Source organism: Coregonus lavaretus, assembly GCF_964263955.1.
Source record: "Coregonus lavaretus genome assembly, chromosome: 36".
NCBI lineage: Eukaryota > Metazoa > Chordata > Actinopteri > Salmoniformes > Salmonidae > Coregonus > Coregonus lavaretus.
Window position 1 is genome coordinate 26,230,034 of NC_140023.1, and position 25,072 is coordinate 26,255,105.

General features: G+C 42.3%; 1 protein-coding gene across 1 annotated transcript in view; it reads right to left on the reverse strand.

Moving 5' to 3' along the window:
• Positions 1 to 25,072, reverse strand: part of ptpn20 (protein tyrosine phosphatase non-receptor type 20) — a gene marked incomplete at both ends in the record, with an annotated part of 149,626 nt that overhangs the window by 70,139 nt on the left and 54,415 nt on the right. The window contains 17 exons of the mRNA XM_084153066.1: positions 1,995 to 2,080; positions 2,206 to 2,312; positions 3,236 to 3,695; positions 4,418 to 4,579; positions 5,167 to 5,231; positions 6,515 to 6,552; positions 6,673 to 6,883; positions 9,529 to 9,703; positions 9,793 to 9,963; positions 10,330 to 11,041; positions 11,223 to 11,671; positions 11,797 to 11,895; positions 12,805 to 13,019; positions 13,461 to 13,623; positions 14,168 to 14,253; positions 17,080 to 17,173; positions 17,622 to 17,723. Coding sequence (XP_084009192.1) covers positions 1,995 to 2,080; positions 2,206 to 2,312; positions 3,236 to 3,695; positions 4,418 to 4,579; positions 5,167 to 5,231; positions 6,515 to 6,552; positions 6,673 to 6,883; positions 9,529 to 9,703; positions 9,793 to 9,963; positions 10,330 to 11,041; positions 11,223 to 11,671; positions 11,797 to 11,895; positions 12,805 to 13,019; positions 13,461 to 13,623; positions 14,168 to 14,253; positions 17,080 to 17,173; positions 17,622 to 17,723 — 3,395 coding nt within the window. The remainder of the gene's footprint in view (positions 1 to 1,994; positions 2,081 to 2,205; positions 2,313 to 3,235; positions 3,696 to 4,417; positions 4,580 to 5,166; positions 5,232 to 6,514; positions 6,553 to 6,672; positions 6,884 to 9,528; positions 9,704 to 9,792; positions 9,964 to 10,329; positions 11,042 to 11,222; positions 11,672 to 11,796; positions 11,896 to 12,804; positions 13,020 to 13,460; positions 13,624 to 14,167; positions 14,254 to 17,079; positions 17,174 to 17,621; positions 17,724 to 25,072) is intronic.

A 25,072-nucleotide genomic window follows, 5' to 3' on the forward strand; every position in this document is an offset into this window, starting at 1 on the left:
ATCACGGTGAAGAACCGCTACCCGCTACCACTCATCTCCTTGGCCTTCGAGCCACTCCAGGGGGCCAACGTGTTCTCCAAGCTGGACCTACGGAATGCTTACCACCTGTTGCGGATACGGGAGGGGGACAAGTGGAAGACTGCCTTCAACATGGCCAGCGGTCACTACGAGTATCTGGTCATGCCATTTGGCCTTACCAATGCTCCAGCTGTGTTCCAGGCCCTGGATAATGATGTTCTCCGTGACATGTTGAACCGGTTCGTCTTCGTCTACCTCGACGACATCCTCGTCTTCTCCCGCTCCGCCCAAGAACACGTGCTCCACGTTCGACAGGTCCTCCAATGCCTCCTGGAGAACTAGCTTTTTGTGAAAGCGGAGAAATGCGAATTCCATCGCTCCACCATCCCCTTCCTGGGCTACATCATCGCAGCAGGGAGTGTACAGATGGATCCCGGGAAGGTGAGAGCGGTGGTGGATTGGCCCCAGTGTGTACGTGTTCGTGAGAGTCTCGCCTTTCCACAGGGGGGTCATATTAGTGTGTAGCCCAAACTGTTCGGACGCTACAGACAGAAGTTGGCAGATCGGCTGTACCAACTTCAGACGAGTCCCAATATGCTTGTGGGGGTCATAGAGAAAAACCGAGAACACCATCGTGTTAGTGAGAGACTCATCTTTCCATAGAGGGGTCATAATAGGCCAAACTGTTCAGACTCTACAGTTGATTTTGTGAGAAGACCGATTTTCAGGATGTCTCATGGTCTGACAAACACCGCTCTAGCTCTGTCACCTTTCACCGCAGATCTCTATCTTAAACAGACGAGGGCGCGGACAACGACTTTAGCTGGTTAAGAGTATATGCATTGCTCTTAATATGTCTCAATTGATCTCAAAACCCATCTCTGCCTCTGCTGGTGATCTTTCTAAAATTTTGGAAAACAGTAAATACACTGAAGCATACAAAGTCCTCTTCTTCCCTGCCTAAGCAAGTTCTGTCTGACTATGGCATCATAACTGAGAAGAATGGGATAAGTGATGCTTTTAATCATAATTGTATCTCGGCAGGCTTTTTATTTGAGATAAACTGTGGTTTAATTGACCCTGGTCAGTCAGTCGATTGGTCTTCCTTCTGCCAGCCTCTAGCTGACAGGACGGTTAACCTGTCAACTTCTAGTGAATCTTTGTATTCATTTCAACAATTTACTAACCTGTGCTGTGCTAGAAAAAAATCCACTGGGGCTGATATGCTTGATCCATTTTTGCTGCAGCTCTCTACCCCTATTGCTGAATCATTAACCCATATTTTTTACCTGACGATTATATCTAGTACTATCCCCAAGGTTTGGAAGGTCTGCATTCTCTACCAGAAAGTTGGTTGGCCCTCTTTGATGTCACGTAGGTTGATACTGTACATTGCTATGTTTTCATGTATAAAGCCCTTTTACAAAAACTACCATAGTACCTAATATCATTACTAAACTTCAGGGATGGCTAACTCTGTAAATTCCTTTGGTCTCTACTGAGTTAGGTAAATCAGTTGTAGAAACATCTCAAGGATGATCAATGGAAACAGGATGCACCTGAGCTCAATTTCAAGTCTCATAGCAAAAGGTCTGAATACTTATGTAAATAAGGCATCTGTTTTTTATTTGTAATAGATTTGCTACAATGTCTAAATACCTGTTTTCGTTTTGTCATTATAGGGTATTGTGTGTAGATCGATGAGGGAAAAATTGCATTTAATCAATTGTAGAATAAGGCTGTAACGTAACAACATGTGGAAAAAAGTAATTGGGGCTGAATACTTTGGCTCAACTTACCCCACTCTCCCCACTTTAAAGGGTGAATGCACCTATTTGTAAGTCGCTCTGGATAAGAGCGTCTGCTAAATGACGTAAATGTAAAATGTAAATGTACTGGCAAAAATGAGTGATTGTTATTGAGAGACACATGGAGAGGATGAGGAAAAGAGGAGAGGAGGATAAGATCAGTCTTACCTGTCCGAGGCTTCATGGAGCAAGTCAGTCATACTCTTGCTGGACAGGCAGCAAGCCAGATGAGAGGGTGTACTGTTACAGCTCTCCTACACACGCACACACACCAGAGAGAGAACGGGAAAGAAAGAGAAAGAGAGGTGACAGGGGAGTGTGGTGGCTCCTATTTTCATGATAGACTGCAATGCTACAGTGGTGTGTGTATGTGTGTTACCTGTCCAGCCATGTCCTCCTCTGTCAGGGCCTGCAGGCAGAGTGAGGGGTGGGGAGAAAGTGGGGTAATGCCCTTCTCTACATCAGGTACTGGATCTGAAGTCTCCTCTGGAATCAAATACACAGGCAAAATTACATACAGTATAACTCAATCATTTAAAGGCCCAGTGCTGTCAAAAATGTGATTTTCCTGTGTTTGATATATATATTTCTACACTATGAGGTTGGAAAAATACTGTGAAAATGTAATGTCCTTTAAAAAATAAATAATAATAATTTATTTTGTGAAGCCAGCATACAAATACACAAAACGATACAATACACAATACACTATCATACATTCAACATGGAAAACACTGGAAAGATAATAATTCATGTACAACATAATTATTCCATCTCTGCAGTCTACTGCCCGACCATGTATTGGGCCTACATTTGTCCTATATACCACTGTTCAGCATCCTGATGGCCATCGGAATGAAACTTACCCTGCTCCTATTCTTTAAAAAAAAAAACATTTTTATTAACCTCCCCTCTTCGGAGGACACATATCTTTTTAGCTTTGAATGCCCTATTAGTGTAAGAGCTGTTTGAAAAGGCTGCCTGAAATTTCAGCCTGTTTTGGTGGGATAGAGTTTTGGCCTGCCTGGTGACATCACCAGATGGTAACTGAGTTAATATACAAATAAGAAAGAGAGTTCCAAATCTCTCTGCCAATAACATCTAGTTTCCAGTTTTACCCTCCCCACTCAGACCACTCCCAGAAAGTCCTAGCAAAATTCTTGCTTGAGAAATTGCTCTTGCTAAGAAGCTATTTTTGTTTCTTTTTGACCATTTTAATTGAAAACGATCACAGTAAGGTACTTAATTGTTATCCAGAAATTATTTGATATTGAGATAAAAATGGCTGCATTGGGCCTTTAAGTACATTTTGTTTAGGATTTAGGCCTGCAGATTGGAATATTTACTTAGCAAAAAATAGTTAAAAATAGCAAATATTACTTTTGGATGAACTATCCCTTAGATCTCACCAGGGGGATGGTCCTCCTGCTGGACATCATTTGAGGAGCAGGCAGAAGGGTTGGAGAAAGGCTTGGCTTTGTCCGCCATATGGGCTTCGATGTAGACTGCCACATTTGATCCAGTGCAGGAGGCCATGTTGTCTCTAGTGCAGGTGGCCATATGTGATCCAGGATACGAGGCCATATTTGTTCCAGTGCTGGTAGCCATGTTGACTTCAGGGCAGGAGGCCATATTTGATCCAGGACAAGGGGCCATCTTTGATCCAGGACAAGAGGCCATATTGGATCCAGGACAGATGGCCATATTGTCTCCAGGGAAGACCATAGAGAAGGATGCATCAGCGCAGGATGCTGTGTTTGCCCGTGGTATGATGTCTCTACAGATGGTGAGCTGGACGTTTCCCTCAGCCTTACGGAGGATATCCACCACCTTACTGTGGCTCAGACCTGATACTATTATACCATTCACCTAGAACACATTGGAATACAACAATGACACATATTTAGTACAAATATATTAAAAGTCATGTTTGGACGCATCATCAGTCATGGATGATGAGTCATCAGTCATTGATAAGTCACATGTGTGCGTTAGTGCTCTGCTACCCGACCCGAGCCCGACGGGCCCCGACATTATACATCATGTTAGGGCCGGGTAGGGCCTGTTTTTTCATCAATAACTAGGGTACAGGCAGGGCTCGGGTATCACTAACATTTTCAAGCTGAACCATTTGTTTGTGCTCTGCTGCACAGTGCAGTCATATCTGACTAAGGTCATAACATGGTGTCAGAAGTGCTTCAACCTCGTCAAATATAAGACAGGAGAGATTATTTCACAGAAAATGTTCCTTGAGTTTTGTCAGTGACAAAAAGTAGATAACAGCTAAATGCTCTCTCATGTCTCTTCATTGAGCAGAGCAGCCCAAGTGGAGCCGTTGCTATGGATACTCACAGACTCAGAGCAGCCATGAGCAAAGCGCATGCAGAGCGAGCTGTGCGCAGGGAGCGAGTGACAGACAGAGAGGAGCAACTAATGGATTTACTAACGGAGGAAGTTATTTCTGATTTCGAGTAGGGCCGGGCCTTAAATTTGGCAGAAGCAATCGGGCCTGAGTAGGGAAGGGCCTGAATGTCGCAGGCATGGGTAGGGCTTAAAATCCATGCCTGTGCAGGGCTCTAGCATGGCCGTACCTCGAGCAGTATGTCTCCCACTCTGAGCCGCCCATCCTGCTGGGCCACGCCTCCAGCGCAGATCTCCTTCACCCTGAGCGTGCTTCCGTTGCATCCTCCAATCAGAGCAAAGCCCAGCCCCCCTCTCTCTGGCTTACACACATCTATCTGCAAGATACAGCTCTGAGAGAGGGAGAGGTGGAAGTTACAAATCCAGTCAGAGGGGTGAATGCTAACTTCCACTTAAGTCAAATTACTGTGAAAATTCAAGTTAGGAAGTTAGGATTCACCCCCTATCCCGAGACACTTGCAATTACAATTTAGCCATTAAGTGGACACTTTTATCCAGACTCTTATAAGTATATTCCCAATTCTCTGCCACAGGCTGAGGTAAGCAGTGTTTGAGCAGTAAAATATTAATGCATGAATCAGGTGAGAATGCCCACGCAGGCCCCAAGCCGAGAGAACAGATGACTCTAGTTTCAACCTGTGTCATCACACACAGAGAGACAGAGAGAGAGAGAGAGAGAGAGAGAGAGAGAGAGAGAGAGAGAGAGAGAGAGAGAGAGAGAGACAGAGAGAGAGAGAGAGACAGAGAGAGAGAGAGAGAGAGAGAGAGAGAGAGAGAGAGAGAGAGAGAGAGAGAGAGAGAGAAAAGATGGAGAACATAAGAGAGAAAAGATAGAGAAAGAGAGATAAAGAGAGACAGCGAAAGAGAGTGAGAGCGATATGTAGATAGAGAGATGGAGAGAGTGAGCGCTAACACTTACGTCTTGATCGGAGGTGAGAGAGAGAGGTGGTCTGAATTTCCCAGTGGTCTCGGGCACGGTTTTAGCTGCAGAACAAACGCAGAGAGACAGAAGAAAATGAGACAACAGAGAGGAGTTTCAGAAAAAAACGTATCTCCGCAAGAACATCTAACTATATTTCCATTTCAATAGACAATAAAGTCTGCTATGTTATGTAAGTCCTATGGTCAACCCAAAGGCCAGTGTGGCAGGTAAGATAAATGATAGCTCCTGCTCAATGTTCCTCAAACCAGCTCAATGTAACTTAATCTACTGAGAGATAAAAACAACTTGCAAGTATTAAAAACATCCATCATTAATAATTCATAAGCAAATGTACCATAACCAATACAGACGTATGATTAAAACAAGATTAATCTAACACATATTAATGCATGTTTGACCTGGGATAATGTTCTACCCCTCCAGTCACAAAACAAAGCCTCTTCAAAAGCTGTCCACTTCAAACAAAAGTAAAACATTCCCCTGGTGACGATATTCAGAACAGGACAGAAACTCACGTTGACCTCCCTCCTCTGTGGCCATTTTGGTGCGTAGGTCTCCTCTCGAACAGGTAGACACCACTAGCCTCTCTTGTCCCTCTACCTCACCCCTCACTGTCACCAAACAACTAGATCGCCCCGTAGAGCGCAAGAGAGCGTGTGTGTGTATGGGTGTCTGTGCCCAGCCATGTGTGTGTATCTGTGTGTTTGTGTGTTTGCATCTATGTGTGTGTGTGTGCTGCATGTGTGTCCATCTATGTGTGCGTGTGTGTGTGTGTGTCTTTTTGTGTGTGGTCTAATACCCCCAGTGGAGGTTTAGATGCTCTGTAATAATTAATCCTGCAGTGGCAGCACAGGCCCTGTCTGTCAACAAACACACACACACACTGTCTGTCAGCACCGGGCTACGGCTACAAACACAGACAAAGAGATGAGAGAGGAGAGAGAGAGAGGTTCCTGAAATACGTCCTTTCCTTCTCCTTCTTCCACTCTCTCAGGTCACTGAGACCTGGACACAGACAGACAGGACACAGAATCATACACTGTAATGTTGAAAGACCAAACTACGACGCTTCTATCTCAGGTAATATGGTTATCTACTCTGGTAATGATTGATCTGAGAATAGCATCTACTTCGTCAATGAGGCATCAACCTGCCTGGTTACAAACTTCTCATTACATCAACTTAACCCATTGCAACATTCCAGTGTTTCAGTTTGTGTCTGTTTCTATGTGAACCAGCAGTCATATACATAGAGATGAGTCCTGAACTGAACATAGGGGTCACCGGGAGGCTAAAGCATCTCCCTACATGATCTGATACGCACCATTCCTCTTGGCTTTGGGAGTCACTGGCTGGTCATCTCTACAACAAGAAAGAAAGGAAACAGATGGTTCATTTAACACAAAAACACATGCATGCATGCATACAAAACACACACACACACACACACACACACACACACACACAGGCAGGCACACACACCTGGTGGCCTTGAGTTTCACTTTGCGTGGAGCGTTCTCGCATGCCTTGACAGCGTCCTCCAGAGTCATTCCCATGGTGCATCGGCCACAGATGTACAGGATCCTGTCGTTTGGTTGGACGCTGCCTTCCTCACAGGCAGGTGAACCAGGAACCACCTCCAGACAGTAGATCCCCTGCCACTTGCTGCCTATACCACCTGTCAGCTTTATACCTGAGAGATGTGTTCATTAGGCACAAAACGGAAGAAAACAGAGTGATAAGAGGAGATACGACCTAAACTAACTGAATGTTTTCCGTTGCAAAGTTTTTGCTACTGTGTGACCTAATGAACACCATCCTGTTATATCAGAAATATATACAGACAGAAAGGTTGAAATTGTAACAGAGTACAACATAGTTCAGATTTTTCCTGCACCTGTGCGTCTGTTACACACAGCAGGTGTGTCTTCTTAAGTATGTGCCTCCTTAATGAGTTTGTACAGCACTGATGAAGGCAGAGAAGCCGAAACGTATGCTCCTTGTTTTGTTCAGCACTTTGCACTAGGACCTTTTGTTATTCTTTTGAGCATGGATTAAATTAAGTATATTCTTGCATCTCGGCCTCCTTGGTTTTTCCTTTTCATGGTTTGAGTGTGAGTACCTACGTAGTTCTACAAATATTGTTTCTCCCACGGACCGGCCACCATACATTGCAGCCTGAGCGCAGACCCTCACACTGGATTTCTATAATATAGAGTTGAAGTCGGAAGTTTACATACACTTGAAACCCCACCTCTTTAAGGATTACCTGGGATAGGATAAAGTAATCCTTCTACCCCCCCCCCAAAAAAAAATAATTGTAAAGTGGTTATCCCACTGGCTATAGGGTGAACGCACCAATTGGTGAGTCATTCTGGATAAGAGCGTCTGCTAAATGACGTAAATGTGCCCTTGAGCAAGGCACTTAACCCTAATTGCTCCTGTAAGTCGCTCTGGATAAGAGCGTCTGCTAAATGACTAAAATGTAAAATGTACTTAGGTTGGAGTCATTAAAACTTGTTTTTCAACCACTCCACACAATTCTTGTTAACAAACTATAGTTTGGCAAGTCGGTTAGGACATCTACTTTGTGCATGACACAAGTAATTTTTCCAACAATTGTTTACAGACATATTATTTCACTTATAATTCACTGTATCACAATTCCAGTGGGTCAGAAGTTTACATACACTAAGTTGACTGTGCCTTTAAACAGCTTGGAAAATTCCAGAAAATTATGTCATGGCTTTATTTTTTAATTTTTTTTTTTACCTTTATTTAACTATGCAAGTCAGTTAAGAACAAATTCTTATTTACAATGACGGCCTACACCGGCCAAACCCGGACGACGCTGGGCCAATTGTGCGCCGCCCTATGGGACTCCCAATCACGGCCGGTTGTGATCCAGCCTGGAATCGAACCAGGGGGTCTGTAGTGACGCCTCAAGCACTGAGATGCAGTGCCTTAGACCACTGCGCCACTCGGGAGCTTTAGAAGCTTCTGATAGGCTACCTCACATAATTTGAGTCAATTGGAGGTGTACCTGTGGATGTATTTCAAGGCCTACCTTCAAACTCAGTGCCTATTTGCTTGACATCATGGGAAAATCAAAAGAAATCAGCCAAGACCACAGAAAATAAATTGTAGACCTCCACAAGTGTGGTTCATCCTTGGGAGCAATTTCCAAACACTTAAAGGTACCATGTTAATCTGTACAAACAGTAGTACGCAAGTATAAACACCATGGGACCACACAGCCATCATACCGCTCAGGAAGGAGACGCGTTCTGTCTCCTAGAGATGAACGTACTTTGGTGCAAAAAGTGCAAATCATTCCCAGAACAACAGCAAAGGACCTTGTGAAGATTCTGGAGGAAACAGGTACAAAAGTATCTATATCCATAGTAAAACGAGTCCTATATCAACATAACCTGAAAGGCCGCTCAGCAAGGAAGATGCCACTGCTCCAAAACCGCCATAAAAAAGCCAGTCTACGTTTTGCAACTGCACATGGGGACAAAGATCGTACTTTTTGGAGAAATGTCCTCTGGTCTGATGAAACAAAAATGGCCATAATGACCATTGTTTGGAGGAAAAAGGGGGCTGCTTGCAAGCCGAAGAACACCATCCCAACCGTGAAGCACGGGGGTGGCAGCATCATGCTATGGGGGTGCTTTGCTGCAGGAGGGACTGGTGCACTTCACAAAATAGATGGCATCATGAGGAAGGAAAAGTATGTGGATATATTGAAGCAACCTCTCAAGACATCAGTCAGGAAGTTAAAGCTTGGTCGCAAATGGGTCTTTCAAATGGACAATGACCCCAAGCATACTTCCAAAGTTGTGGCAAAATGGCTTAAGGGCAAAAAAGTCAATGTATTGGAGTGGCCATCACAAAGCTCTGACCTCAATTTGTTGGCAGAACTGAAAAAGTGTGTGCGAGCAAGGAGGCCTACAAACCTGACTCAGTTACCCCAGTTCTGTCAGGAGGAATGGGCCAAAATCACCCAATTTATTGTGGGAAGCTTGTGGAAGGCTACCCGAAATGTTTGACCCAAGTTAAACAATTTAAAGGCAATGCTACCAAATACTAATTAAGTGTATGTAAACTTCTGACCCTCTGGGAATGTGATGAAAGAAATAAAAGCTGAAATAAATCTCTACTATTATTCTGACATTTCACATTCTTAAAATAAAGTGGTGATCCTAACTGACCTAAGACAGGGAATCTTTACAAGGATTCAATGTATTTTGCTAAGGTGTATGTAAACTTCCGACTTCAACTGTAGTTCCGCCATCCATTAAATCCTAATTGTCCTGCTCCCACTCAGTGTTTTACCAAGCTGTCCAGTGGGTGTCTTGTGCAGTATGATGTCTTGCAGGTTGTCTGGAAAAGGCGGAGCTATCAGGTTGGTCACCGCCCTCCCCAGGATCAAACTCAGTCTCCTAGGAGACGACCTCAGGATCGACATGGCAACCTCATCTGTCACATTCGTCACATCCTGGCCGTTGACCTGGGAGAGGGGAACATGGGAGAGACAGGTAAGGATAATGTGTGCCTGTGTGTATGTGTGTGCATGTGTGTCCATGTATGCGTGTATACCGTGACTAGTCTGTCCCCTGGTCTGAGCCGTCCGTCAGTCTTAGCAGGGTTGTCCAGTATGTCCTGAATGTAGTAGCAGGCATCCAGTTTGCTGCGTGTGATGGTGAACCCAAAACTACCGCTCCACGACTTGGTCAGAACCACACACATCTCAAATTCCTTCATCATGCCCTGGATGGAAAACACAAAGACATATAAATAGAACAAAGGCCTGGACACTCTCTCTGCTGTTTTCTTTAGGGTTTAGAGGCTTGGGTTTTTGTGAACGCAGTTGTGAAAAGTGCTATGAATAAAGTTCAATCTAATTTCATTAGAACAAAAAATTAACCTGCACACTGGTATATCCTCCCAAAGTGTTGTTTAATCGGACAACATTTCATCCCCAAACTAGGGCTGCATCAGGAAAATTATACTGACAGATGTATTTTTTGTTCTACATTATCCTCTTTAATCCAGCACCTAGGAAAGTGATTTTATGGATGTGACTAAACAAAAACCTAATTTTAAAAATGTAATGTCATTAACATGAAGTCTCACTTTTCTGGGATCTTCCTCATCCTCATCTTCATCCTCCTCCCCTTCGGTTTCCTGTCTCCAGGTAGGGTGTGGGAGAGGTGCAGCCTGAATGGGGGGAGAGAGTGAGGACAGGGGAGGCTGGGGAGAGAGGTGGCGTGCGGGGGGTTGCGAGGGGGGAAAGGTGTCAGGGGGCTGGGGATGGTATTGAACGACTGAACTAGTGATGTTGGAGGCATTGGTAGTCTTGAAGGTGATGCTGTGTTTACGATCGGAGGTGATGCTGTGTTTGCGATCAGAGGTCCTGGAGTTGGGGTTGGAGGTATGGAAGGAGAGGCTGGGAGGAGGAGGAGGTGTAGCATGCTGGGGCTGGGGAGGATGCACCGATGGGCTGATGTTGAGGTCAGACATCCTAGAGGAAAGGTTGGATGTAGGCCTAGAGGAGGGCTGAGATGGTGTCTGATGGACAGAGGTGGTTTGCGAGGACAAATTGTGGGGGATGGAAGTACTATTGGGGGAGGTGGATTGGAAACTAGTAGGGGTGGTGGATCTGGTCCTGGGGGTATAAGAGGTAGTGTGTGGAGCCACACTGGGGGTACATGAGGTGTTTGAGGTGAGGCTAGAGGGACTGTCCGAAGTCGAACTGATGGTCAAGTACTCTTTATCAGCCAGAATGGTTATTCCATCACCCATAAGGCAGTATGTCAAACTGCCGTCCGCCTCTTCTCTGATGCCACTGGAAGTATTTACAAGGTTCATTCACAGTTAGGTTGTGTGTTTATTTTCATGTAATTTATCCTTTAATTACACAGGTAAATCGCATTGAAAATAAACATTTATTTTACAAGAGAGACCTGTTTCTAAAAGGCAGCAATCAATAATGTGTTACTGTACATAGAATGTTACATCAGCGTTACCTGGGGTACACGGGACTAGCACTGGTCTTGGACCCGACAGATGCCAAGCTAATTTCTTCGGAGACTTCCTCGTCCACAACCGACAACTCTTCACTGTCTCCTGCGTCACTTCTGCTGGCGAGGGAGATGGGGGAAGGGGGTGAGGAAGGGGTGGGAGAGGGTGAGGAGGGCTGGTTCTCGGCTACGTCCATCTCGCTGTCTTGACTATCCTGACTCTGTTGAGTCTTCGGACCTCCAGAGGGCTCAGGGGATTTGGCTGTTTGGCTGGCCTGCCTGGAGGCTTGGTCCTGGACTTGTGATGGCTGCATTGGCCCCTTCTGGGCCTGGTTTTCCTGGTTGTACTGGTGGTTCTGGTGTGCCTGTAACTTGAGTAGCTGGCTATAATCTTCCCCTAACCTGATGTCTAGAGACTTGGACCTCACCCCACGGTTTGGAGACAAGAAAGGAACCTATTTAAAGAGAGAGATACAACTCAGTGTACAATTCTCAGTGCTCAGTGTGTGTAGGTGTGTCTGTTTGTGTGCGTGTGTCTGTTTTTCTCTGTGTGTATGTCAGTGTGTGTGTGTGTACTCACCAGTGTGTCAGCGTCCAGTTGAGACAGTACTCCAAGAGAAGGTCTGCAGAGCGTCAGGTGGACCTCAGATGGAGGCCCACGGAGCAGGAACAACACCCTCTGTGGATGAGAGGTCAAGGGTCAGTACAAGGAATTTTGGGTATATGTGTGGGTCTGTCTGCTGGGGAGGGCAGTGGCATATTGGTAGGGAGTTCTGCATGCTTTTGCTAACCACAACAAATTATCTGTATCTGCTGCATTTATTTGTCACTGTACTTGGTGCACTAATTAAAAATGTGTGTTTATATTGGGGGGCCACATATGCATAGAGTACCACTTTGCCACCAAGCATTCCATGACAACAACTAATTTGCATGTTAACTACACTGTCCATCTCAGTCCGACCGCTGTGTAATTCATAGTTCAGAGCCATAGGTGAGACATACTAATAGATCTAATTTCTGTTAGATCAGATTAGGGGATTAACTGTGATGTGGCACAGAGAGCGAAGGGGGTAGAGAGAGAATGCTTAATAAAGCACAGAGCTAACATACAGAGAGACACACTGCATTCTAACACTAAATTAACCCTATTTTCAGAAACTAGAACCAAATATTGCATGCACTAGCTAGCTAGCAAGATGACGCTAACAGAACTACCCAAACTTTCTGGTTAAAATCCTCGCCTCCTCTTTAGCACAACCTCCATAAAATCATCACTCGTCAAAATAATCTGTGATGCTGACGCACCAAATCATAATTTGTTAAAAAAAACATACAAAAAGACAAAGAACGTCATTAGTAACGCTCTTGCGCCTCATCGGTAGACCACCCCCCTCCCCCCTCTCAGATTCAGCAAGGTACGCCAACATATGAAAATATTTAACACCGAACCCTAACCTACACAACCTAACCTTAATACAACCCTAACTCTAACCACCCCATTCACACTCACCAACAGGACACAATTCTTCATATCTGGCTTGAAGGACGATGATAAAGAGATTTGTATAAGAAAGACATTGTGTACCTGGTAGCTGAGGCCTTTGACCCACTGTCCATTAACAGCCAATATGACGTCTCCTTCTCTGATCTGTCCTGACTCCTTGGCTGGTTGACCCTGGAAAAGAGTTTTGATCCGCACCACACTGCTGCCCTGGTCAGAACCACTGTTCAACTCACTGATGTAGAAGCTGAACCCCAAACCACACAGACTCTTCTTCAACAGCACCTTCAGAGTGTTGTCTGAGAAGAGCGCAAAGAAAGAGTCATCATTATTTAGGAGTGTTTGAGAGAGGATGAGGGTGTGTGTGTGTCTGTGTTTAATTTAATCCAGCTTCACATCATTATTTGCATGCACCAACAAGCATTTGTTGCTGTTAAAAACAAAAACATGACTCATTTCATTGTACCCCTCCACCAGATTGGAATGTGTACGGACGCATGCATACGCACACGCACACACACACACACACACATTGAGCTATAAGGCATCAGTGTCTGCTCTCAGGGGACTGGGGGGGGGGGGGGGGGGGGGGGGGGGGGGGTGTCAGGGCTGTCTGTGTCTGTGACAGCCAACACAATGTAGCTGTCAGATAAGTCACAGCCAACTCGGGGGAGTCTGTGTGTGTGTGTCTGCCTGGTTGTGTGCCCATGGGTGTGTGTGTGTGTGCCCTCTCCTCTCACCATCAGTGACAAAGCTGTAGTCCTTGGTCTTGCCACTCAAGGTCATCTCCATGGAGCTGTCTCTCCTGAGGCTTCCTGATTGGCTCTGTGAAGCTGAGCGGGGGCGATTTGCTCCCGCCTCCAACACCACCTGGGGCTGCCTCTCTAGAAGCAGACTCACCACCTAACACACACACACAGACATGGGCACACAAGCAGGCAGACACACACACACAGTGAACATACACACAGCGATCATACACACACAACAATCATACACACAGAAACACTTACTGTAATGGCTAAAATCACAGAATTCTGTCCGACAACAGGGATTAAGGGTTAAGAGAGTGCTGTTTAGAGACTCATTATGCCAGTAAAGCCATGTGAGGAAATAGCTAGATTTGTTATGTTATTTGTTATTGTCCTGGAATCTGGGCATTACGTAACCCAGTGTGGGACAGGGGGTGACTGGGCTAAGCTAAGATTTCTGTTAACATTATGTTAGCGATGTGGCCTGGGTGTCAGTGTAGAGCATGCTAACGTCAGCTAACCTAAAGGCTGAGGCTAAAGCTCATTAGCATGGACTAAAATAACAACAACTGTAAACATATGGTTTGCCCTGCCACTGTCAGAGAGAGAGAGAGAGAGAGAGAGAGAGAGAGAGAAGGAAAGAGAGGCTAAATAAAGAGCGAGAGAAAGATGGATGGAGTGTGTATACATCGTACCTCTCCAGTCTTCATCAGGCACTCCACAGCCTGTTTGTGTGTTACATCTCGTAGGTTGGACCCATCAACTTCCAGCAGTCGGTCACCTGTCATACATACGAACATGATTGATTAGTGATGTCTGGTTACCTATTTGAATGTGTGAAGCTAGTCTGGTATTGGTTGATTACTGATGTCTGGTTTCCTATTTGAATGTGTGAAGCTAGTCTGGTATTTTTTATTTTTTTATTTTTTTGGGGGGGGGGATGGATCAGCTTAATATTGCAGATAGATTGTATCTTCTATCAATGTAATTGTCTGCATCACTTCCAATCCCCCATGTTTTTTTTTATTTTTTATATAAATATATTCCCCTTTATTACTTTTCAACCCCACCATCCTTTCCCTACTTGGAGTAAATTAGTGAACAACAACGCCGAGGCCTCTACTTCCGGTCTATACTTACTATCTACACCTTATGGACAGAGTTAATTTTACAATAATTCTATATATATATATATATATTCATTAATTTTTTTGCTCCTGAACCTCTTCTACTCTCAACCTCTCCGATCATTTTCATGATGTCCATCCGGTTTGCTTCTAAATGCCATATCTTTCTAACTGTGCTCTTTCCCAAAAGCTCCCAACATACAACCTATATACTTATTATGGACACAGTATGCTTACATTATTAGCTATCTTTGTTATTATTTGTTGTTATTTGTTATTAGTCCCATCCTTCAACTCTATTCAATACCTCCCATCTATCTCTTAACACCATCCATATAGGATTTCTATTTGCCATATATATTTCAACCGTACTGTGATGTTTTACAAAAGTTCTGAACCTTTCTATTCTCATTGCTTCTACAGATTGTGAATTAAAAATAAACATTTTTGCTAAAAGTATTATTATATTATTGATTGATTGACTATGACTTTTCAGATCACCCAGTAATGCTATCTGCAAGGTTAGTTCCAGGTAAATATTGCAATCCTTTAGCCATTCCTGGACCTGTGTCCAAAAACAAGCTACAAATGGACAGAACCAAAACAAATGATCTAATGATTCTATCTCTTCACAGCAACATCTGCAGAGCTGGGAAGATTGTATCCCCCATATAAATAACATTCTATTGGTAGCAAGAATTTTATATAATAATTTAAATTGAAAGATTCTAATTTTTGAATCCGGTGTCGTTTTGCGTGTCAGTTCATAAACACTATGCCATGGGATCGGTACGTCAAAGATCTCTTCCCAACTATTTTGCAATCTATATGGGACGGCTGTCAATCCTTTGGTCCTTAAGTGAAACTGATATACTTTTTTATTTATCACAGTTTTCCTTAACCAATTATGTTCTCTAATGCAAGGCCGACAGACAAGTTCCTTACTTTCTCCCCCTTCAACTTTCCTCTTCCACTTTTGCGGTAAGGCTGCAATTATTTGGTTGTAATTTTGGATAGAGCAGACATTTCCATATGTTTTTGTTAGCTGCATGTGCGACATAACTCCACCAGTCCTACCGATGATATCATTTACGAAGATTATACCTTTTTTAAACATTCTGTCAGAAAATAAAGGTTTTTTGTCAATTAGTATATTTGAATTTAACCACAATATTTGTTGCATTATTTGTTCTGTCGTTTCTGGAGGATTAAATTGAAATTGCAACCAACTTTCTATGGCTTGTTTTAGAAATAGTGACATTTGGGAGATTATTTCCTTTTCAAATAACTGAAAGTGAGAGGTTGTAATCTGAATAAAGGGAAAAAGGCCTTTCTTGAACAGTGGGTGAGACAATCTTACTAATTTGCTTGAGAACCAGTTCGGATTTAAGTATAACTTTTGGATGACTGAAGATTTTAGTGATAGGTCTAATGCTTTAATATTTAATAATTTCTGTCCTCCGAATTCATATTCATTATATAAATATGCTCTTTTAATTTTGTCTGGCTTGCCGTTCCAAATAAAATTGAATATTTTTTTCTCATATAATTTAAAAAACTGTTTGCTAGGCGTAGGCAAGACCATAAGCAAATAGGTAAACTGGGATAATACTAAAGAGTTAATCAGGGTGATTTTTCCACAAATTGACAGGTATTTTCCTTTCCATGGTAGTAAGATCTTATCTATTTTTGCTAACTTTCTATAAAAATGTATTGAAGTGAGATCATTTATTTCCTTTGGGATATGTATTCCGAGTATATCCATATCACCATCAGACCATTTTATTGGTAAACTACATGGTAATGTAAAAATTGTATTTTTTAGTGATCCAATATGTAATATAGTAAATTTATCATAATTTGGTTTTAGTCCAGAGAGGTTAGAAAATGTATCTAGATCCTCTATGAGGCTGTGGAGGGATTCTAGTTGTGGATCTAAAAGAAAACATGAATCATCTGCGTACAATGACACCTTTGTTTTTAAGCCCTGTATTTCTAATCCTCTGATATTATTATTGGATCTGATTTTAATAGCTAACATCTCGATGGCCACAATAAATAGATATGCCGATAGTGGACAACCTTGTTTCACTCCTCTTGACAGTTTAAAACTTTCTGAGAAATAGCCATTATTTACTATTTTACACCTAGGGTTACTATACATGATTTTGACCCATTTTATAAGAGATTCTCCAAAATTGAAATGCTCCAGGCATTTATATATAAATTCCAGTCGAACCTTATCAAATGCCTTTTCGAAGTCTGCTATGAATAGCAGGCCTGGTTTCCCATATTTTCCATAGTGTTCTATTGTTTCCAATACTTGCCTTATATTATCTCCAATGTATCTTCCATGTAAAAAACCTGTCTGATTAGAATGAATAATATCTAGTCTGGTATTGGTTGATTACTGATGTCTGGTTTCCTATCTGAATGTGTGAAGCTAGTCAGGTATTGGTTGACTAGTGATGTCTGGTTACCTATCTGAATGCGTCCGTCCTGCTCAGCAGCAGCCCCTGGCACCAAACTCTTGATGTATATCCCCCCGTAACGAACACAGGTGTTCACTCCACCCTGTAGAGCACAACACATACCGTATCTCATACTGTACTGTATATATTATATCATAGCTTCTACCCCTGCCCCTAGCCTCGGACCATTGCCTCTGAAACTAACACTGGTGTTGACTCCCCTCTAGAGAACATATAACATACTGCATTAAGTATTGGAGACTACGAGTAGGGGCTAGACAAAGGCATTATGGGTTGTTTTGATCATGACCCCTAAACCTAACCCCTAGCCTGACCCCTAACCTCCACCCTATAGAAGAGTGTGTACTGTAGATTGGTGTGACTGAGACAGTAGTAGTGTTATAGGTGGAAATGAGGAATATAATTACTAGAAGGGACAAAGCATTTTGACTGGAACACTCATGGGTACACATTCTAGTAATTCTGTTTCTATGGGATGGCCAAGGTGTGGGGTTGGGAAACACTACTGTAACATATATAGATTTACTCACAGCTACACTTATGCCCAGGCTGCCGTTAGCCTTCTTCAGCTCCACAACCAGCTGTTCCCCGACTCTCAGACTGCAGATAGAGGGAGACCTGGAACACACATCCTGGAGGGGGAGGGAGAGAAAGAGAAAGAGAAAGAGAAAGAGAAAGAGACAGGGAAATAGAGGGGGAAAAAGTGAGAGGGACAGAGAGGGAGATAGGGAGGTGGTAAGAGGTAGGGGAGAGTGTGAGAGAGAGAAAGGGTGAGAGAAAGAGAGAGAATGAACAAATGCCAAGAATGCTATCACGTCGTGAATTCTACAGCTCGTTTACAATAACGTCATACAAATAAACTAATTCCGAATTCCCTGAACTCCATCCTTAATCCATTTATCCATTAGCCACGAACATGACCTTGATCAGCTAATCTATTATCTCATTAAGTCTCCATCCAAGTCTGTTGAACAAGTAGAATTTTCCAAGAATTTCCCCTCAGTGCTCCACACTCTCATGCTCATAGTTCGTTCTCCAAGAGCGTTCTCTTGAGTACGTTCTTGTGGTGACGAGAGTGTGGAGAACGCATCAAATATTACATTTGATATTGCACTCGCACTCCGGTGCTACCGTATTACCTCACGCTGCAGCTTCCCATTCACTGAACCTGCTTCCAGCCAGGACAATGGCAATAGAGATGAAAAAAGATATACATGTATATAAAGCAAACTTTTAACTTCATAATTATCAGCTAGCTATATGTGAATCGCATTAATCTAGCTAGAAACCTATTTTCCGTGGCTAGCTAGCTAGTTAGCACTATTGACTTAACATGGGCTTTGATAAGCAGGCGATCTATGCACACTACAGTGGGTACTGTAGGCAGTTAAACATGCCAAAATGAACACAGTTCATATTTATAATTGTATCAAGATATAACATTGTAGTCAGGCAACATATGAGATGTGAATGGGCAACATTTAATTATAAAGTCAGAGTTTATTTTCTCTCGCTTCAGCTCAAATAATGTCTGCCATTGTTTTCAAGAAATGTTGCGTCATTTTTTAAGTGGTGGCGTCACTCACCGCCACAATCACCACATCAGGATGAACTCTTAGAACATCTAATATCCTCATCTGACCTGCTCCGTACTAAGTACCCAGACATCGGACAATTCTTGGAGACTTCAACCACCTCAGTGTCCATAGAATCTGCCTTGGACAACAAACTCTGTCTGGTAGTTCAGAACAACACCAGAGGTGAAGCCATCCTGACATGATTGTCACCAACATTAAGACATTGTACTTGATGCCTGAGATCCTCCCTCCCGTCAGCTCAAGGTACCACAACTGTGTCCTCTGGAGCCCAAATGCACAACCAAGACCTTCCCAGTGCACTAAACGGATAGTACGACCTATAAAGGCAGCCTGGCTTAAGAAAGTTTGGCAAGTGGATTACCACTCATCCATGGCTGGAGGTGAATGAAGCAACCAGCACCAATGCTAAAGCTTATGCCTTCGACAACACCCTCCTGCCTGAAATTGATAGACATGTCCCTATGAAGATGGTAAAAACCTATGCATTAGACAAACCATGGATCACCCCCAATATTAAGCACCTTATCCACCAAAGACGATAAGCCTTCAAGACAGGAAAATCATGTGCCTTGGCAAGCTTTTACAGAAACTGGGTCCAAAGGGAAATAAATGTGGCAAAAAAAAAAATATTCCAAAGTAAAAGGCATGGAAAATAGAACCCCAGAGCTGGCACAATAGAGAAAAATCCATGTGCAACACAAGCTGACCGAATCAACTTTCCTGGAATCCATCCCCAGGACTTCTCGGCAATCGCAAACTCCATCAACAAAGTTCGTCAAGGTGTCCTAGTCATTTCCACCCCTCGAACGTTCAGCTCTGCCTCCTTTCCTGCCAGCCCCCTCACTGCCCACCATTTCATTGTGGGATGTGTATAGTAGACTGGCCTCCATCAACTGTCACAAATCCCCTGGCCCAGACATGATTCCAAGAATATTGAAGGAGTTTGTGTGTGGTGTGAGATCAGCGTTCCTCTCTGTGACATCATCAACAGGTCGTTCAAAGAAGGTATCATCCCTGGATAATGGAAAGAGGCTACCGGACCGGACCCCATACCGGAATCTACCCCACAAAACATTAAAGAACTGAGGCCTATCTCCTTAACATCTCAACTGTGAAAAGTTTGCTGCACACTTGATCCTGAGGGACTTCACGCCAAAACTAGATCCTATGCCGTTTGGCAGCCGACAGAACTGTTCCATAGCACACTGTCTGGTCAGTATGATGGACTTGGTAACACTTTACTGTAGGTGTCCTTATGAATGCAGAAAGCCTTTATAAACAGCTATTTAACACATTATAGCATTTGTCATAAGCTGTCATCAGTAGTTTTGAATTGTTATGAGTAACAGCATAAGATGATATAAAACGAGTTATAATGGGTGTTGTAGATGACTGTTTATCCTGTTGTCATATGCTTGAATGTCAACTTTTAATAACAATTACCATTACACAGTCTGCATGACAATAATGTTATTACATGCTACATAAGAGTCTACATACCAGGTGTTATAACACGGTGTTATGTCATTTACCAACATCTGTGTCACAATATTACATTGAAATAAATTATTGGCATCATAACCATGTCAAATGTCACTATAGTGTGCACAGACACTTTAACCTCAAACTCTGATGCCCTCTGGTGGCATTTTCTAAACAACGCATAATATTGTATACTACCCTCATAAAGTACATTTCGGTTGAAAAGGTATAAGTCCTACAAACACATGCTTGCTGTTAGAAAGTTAAGGACTGTGGGAACAATGTGACTACTACACAGCCCGAGAAAAACAACAACACTGAAATGTAAAAAATATATATATAATAACAACATTTCTTCGGGGGCGGTCCCCCCATTTTGGGCAACAAGATATTTGAAAGTTTAGATTTGAAATAAAATATGTCACCAATTATTGTTTCGAAATGTAGTTTATTAAATAGAGAAAAAATATATTTTACCTAATGGTGGCGCTCTAAATTTCCTTAGAAACACAGCCATTTTAAAAGTGCAGGGTTTGTGCAATGTGCCATTCCTTCATTTTTTTGTCTTACAGCAATGATATACATATGAAAAAGCTGAAGTCTCTACCTACAGTGCATTCGTAAAGTATTCAGACCCCTTGACTTTTTCCACATTGTTATGTTACACACTTATTCTAAAATGGATGTACAAAATAAATAAACATCAATCCACACACAATACCCATAATGACAAAGCAAAATCAGGTTGAAACCAGTTGCATCCGCTTGAAACCAGTTGCATCTGGTTTGGGTAGTGAATCACTGTGCAATAATGTCTGAACGGATTTTCAAGCCTGACATCTTAAAATGTCTTAAAATGGGCGGCAGGTAGCTTAGTGGTTAAGAGCGTTGTGCCAGTAACCGAAAGGTCGCTGGTTCTAATCCCCGAGCCGACTAGGTGAAAAATCTGTCGATGTGCCCTTGAGCAAGGCACTTAACCCTAATTGCTCCTGTAAGTCGCTCTGGATAAGAGCGTCTGCTAAATGACCAATTATTATTATTTATTATTATTAAAATGACCTTAGCAATCAGGGCTTTCAAAATATGGAGTAAAAAAAACTTTAAAAAAATGTCCCATTCACTTTTCCTATTGCAAACGAGGAGCTAGAGATTCTAAATGACATTGCCAGCAGAAAGATTTGATTTAAATGTTCTAAAAGACAAATTGTCACTTTCTATAAAAAAAGATATACAGTACCAGTCAAAAGTTTGGACACACCTACTCATTCCAGGGTTTTTCTTTATTTTTACTATTTTCTACATTGTAGAATAATAGTGAAGACATCAAAACTATGAAATAACACATATGAAATCATGTAGTAACCAAAAAAGTGTTCACTTTTTTTATATTTGAGATTCTTCAAAATAGCCACCCTTTGCCTTGATGACAACTTTGCACACTCTTGGCATTCTCTCAACCAGATTCATGAGGTAGTCACGTGGAATGCATTTCAATTAACAGGTGTGCCTTGTTAAAAGTTAATTTGTGTAATTTCTTTCCTTCTTAATACGTTTTAGCCAATCAGTTGTGTTGTGACAAGGTAGGGGTGGTATACAGAAGAAGTCCATATTATGGCAAGTACAGCTCAAATAAGCAAAGAGAAACGACAGTCCATCATTACTTTAAGACATGAAGGTCAGTCAATCTGGAAAATTTCAAGAACTTTGAAAGTTTCATCAAGTGCAGTCGCAAAAACCATCAAGCGCTATGATGAAACTGGCTCTCATGAGGACCGCCATAGGAAAGGAAGACCAAGAGTTACCTCTGCTGCAAAGGATAAGTTCATTAGAGTTAACTGCACCTCAGATTCAAATCAAATCAAATTGTATTTGTCACATGCACCGAATCCAACAGTGAAATGCATGCCTTTAACGGTTTACTTTGTAAGCCCACCAGAAATTGGGCATCAAACAACAATTACTAGCATATGCCTACTGGGTCTTTTGGTATGTCATTTGCAATTTTGTTGATCAAATTTAATTATGATATAATCAAAATGTGTTGTAAACAAAGTAATAAAAAGGGCTGTCTGGTAGCCTCAATAAATACACAAAGATGTAATTCTTGACAGTGGTTCTATCTGCGCAAAATGTGACCCGTTTCAAGAAACTAGGTGTATGTCGCACGTCACTACTTCACAGGAGAGGCACAGGAGATGAGTTCGGATTGGTCTGCCATGTAGCATGCTTCTGTCTATATCGTAACATGAGCTGCTCAGTATGTGTGGATAATCCTGTCTAACACAGCTAGGACTGTGGTGGTCACGAAATGTAGTCAGCTTCCACACATAGCCTACAAGCAACTGACGTAGACCTTTGGGACATCTATATTTTAACAACTCTAATAAATCCATGTAATATAGCCTACACCTTCACAATAAATCCATTATTTATTTTAGACAGGTCTAAAGAAGCATGATATGAAGAAAAATTAGTCTATTTCAGAAGAACAGAATAGCATACTCAGAGTTGTCCTTATGTTAGGTCCTGATCTGGCTATGCCAAATGGCTGTGGGCTACACTAGTTCATTTAGCAGACAAGATTTGCTTAGGATTCCGTGGCATTATTTTATAGTATGAAGAATACAATTGAACAAAGGTGAATGAAATAGAAAGGATATTTTCTCCAAATGATTTGAGGGAGTGCGCACATACGGCTATTCTGTATTGAGTGGTTAACAAAGAAATAGGTATTCCTATATGCTTCATTTAAAGTTATTAATGTAACTTTAGTTGTTCTACAAACGTTGGGCTTTATGTTTAGATTTTTAATACATTGTAAGGCTGCATGATGCAACTCTAATGATGATTTGAAAAAGTCACTTGAAAAGGCACGAGCTCTGCTTTGTTGCATCCCCTTTTTGTGGCCGTAATGCACCCTAAAGAAATCCATGCCTTTTGCGGCCAGTGGCCTTTGTGCCCTTCTCCCTGCATGCTGAGCGCTCCAAATCACCCCCCCACTCACATGGCTCTCCATCAGTTGATCGGGTCTTTCTCACAGGCTACAAGTGAAGACAGACACATCGGGGACGTAACTGCGCTCGTCCTTATCCAATTCCGAGGTGCATATTGAAGATATTGGAAGAACTGTCCATATGTACATTTCGTCAGCCAACAAGATGAGTAGGCCTAACAAACAGCAAAAGCACTAGCCTATGTCAATCTACATTTTTTTAAATATTTTTTTTGTCATTTAGCAGACGCTCTTATCCAGAGCGACTTACAGGAGCAATTAGGGTTAAGTGCCTTGCTCAAGGGCACAGACAGATTTTTCACCTAGTCGGCTCGGGGATTAGAACCAGCGACCTTTCGGTTCCTGGCACAACGCTCTTAACCACTAAGCTATCTACTATCCCCTATAGTACAAAAGTCTACCTATTCTATTCTGTGCGAGAAATAAATATTCCAAACATAGTCTGGGACAGTTGTGGGATGCGATAGATCCCAAATTAATACAACCACTATTATCAAAAAACATTTTTAATGTGTCTGACGCAACAGATGAGAACGTTTAGCTTAAAATGGTGATAAACTATTAGGCTATTTCTTCAAATTATAAGTGCAGCAATGTGCACATGGTAGTAGGCAACAAGCGCGAATGTTCCATTCGTGGAAAACACCATGATCAAAAGTGACCTCAAATGCAATTATGCATGTAATGGTTTAATTATAAAGGTGCATTTTTATGGTGAAGATTATCTTCCCTAACTTGAAACTCACACGTTGTTTATGTACAGTTGAAGTCGGAAGTTTACATACACTTAGGTTGGAGTCATTAAAACTCGTTTTTCAACCACTCCACAAATTTCTTGTTAACAAACTATAGTTTTGGCAAGTCATTTAGGACATCTACTTTGTGCATGACACAAGTAAAAAAATTCCAGACTACGGTTTGCAACTGCACATAGGGACAAATATCGTACTTTTTGGAGAAATGTCCTCTTGTCTGATGAAACAAAAATAGAACTGTTTGGCCATAATGACCATTGTTATGTTTGGAGGAAAAAGGGGGTCGCTTACAAGCCAAAGAACACCATCCCAACCGTGAAGCACAGGGGTGGCAGCATCACGCTGTGGGGATGCTTTGCTGCAGGAGGGACTGGTGCACATCCCAAAATAGATGGCATCATGACGAAGGAAAATGATGTGGATATATTGAAGCAACATCTCAAGACATCAGTCAGGAAGTTAAAGCTTGGGTCACAAATGGGTCTTCCAAATGGACAATCACCCCAAGCATACTTCCAAAGTTGTGGCAAAAGGTCTTAAGGACAACAAAGTCAAGGTATTGGAGTGGCCATCACAAAGCCCTGACCTCAATCCTATAGAACATTTGTGGGCAGAACTGAAAAAGCGTGTGCAAGCAAGGAGGCCTACAAACATGACTCAGTTATTCCAGCTCTGTCAGGAGGAATGGACCAAAATTCACCAAATTTATTGTGGGAAGTTTGTGGAAGGCTACCCGAAATGTTTGACCCAAGTTAAACAACTTAAAGGCAATGCTACCAAATACCAATTGAGTGTATGTAATCTTCTGAACCACTGGGAATGTGATGAAATAAATAAAAGCTGAAATAAATCATTCTCTCTACTATTATTCTGACATTTCACAATCTTAAAATAAAGTAGTGATCCTAACTGACCTAAGACAGGGAATTTTTACTAGGATTAAATGTCAGGAATTGTGAAAAACTGAGTTTAAATGTTTTTGGCTAAAGTGTATGTAAACTTCCGACTTCAACTGTATGTCAGTTAGGCTCTTCACCCCCTGTAAAGCGGAATAATGTGCTTAATTTTAAGAAGTTATTTGGCCACTTTAGTTGTGATACAAACCTTATCAAACATATAGGCCTATGGGCTTG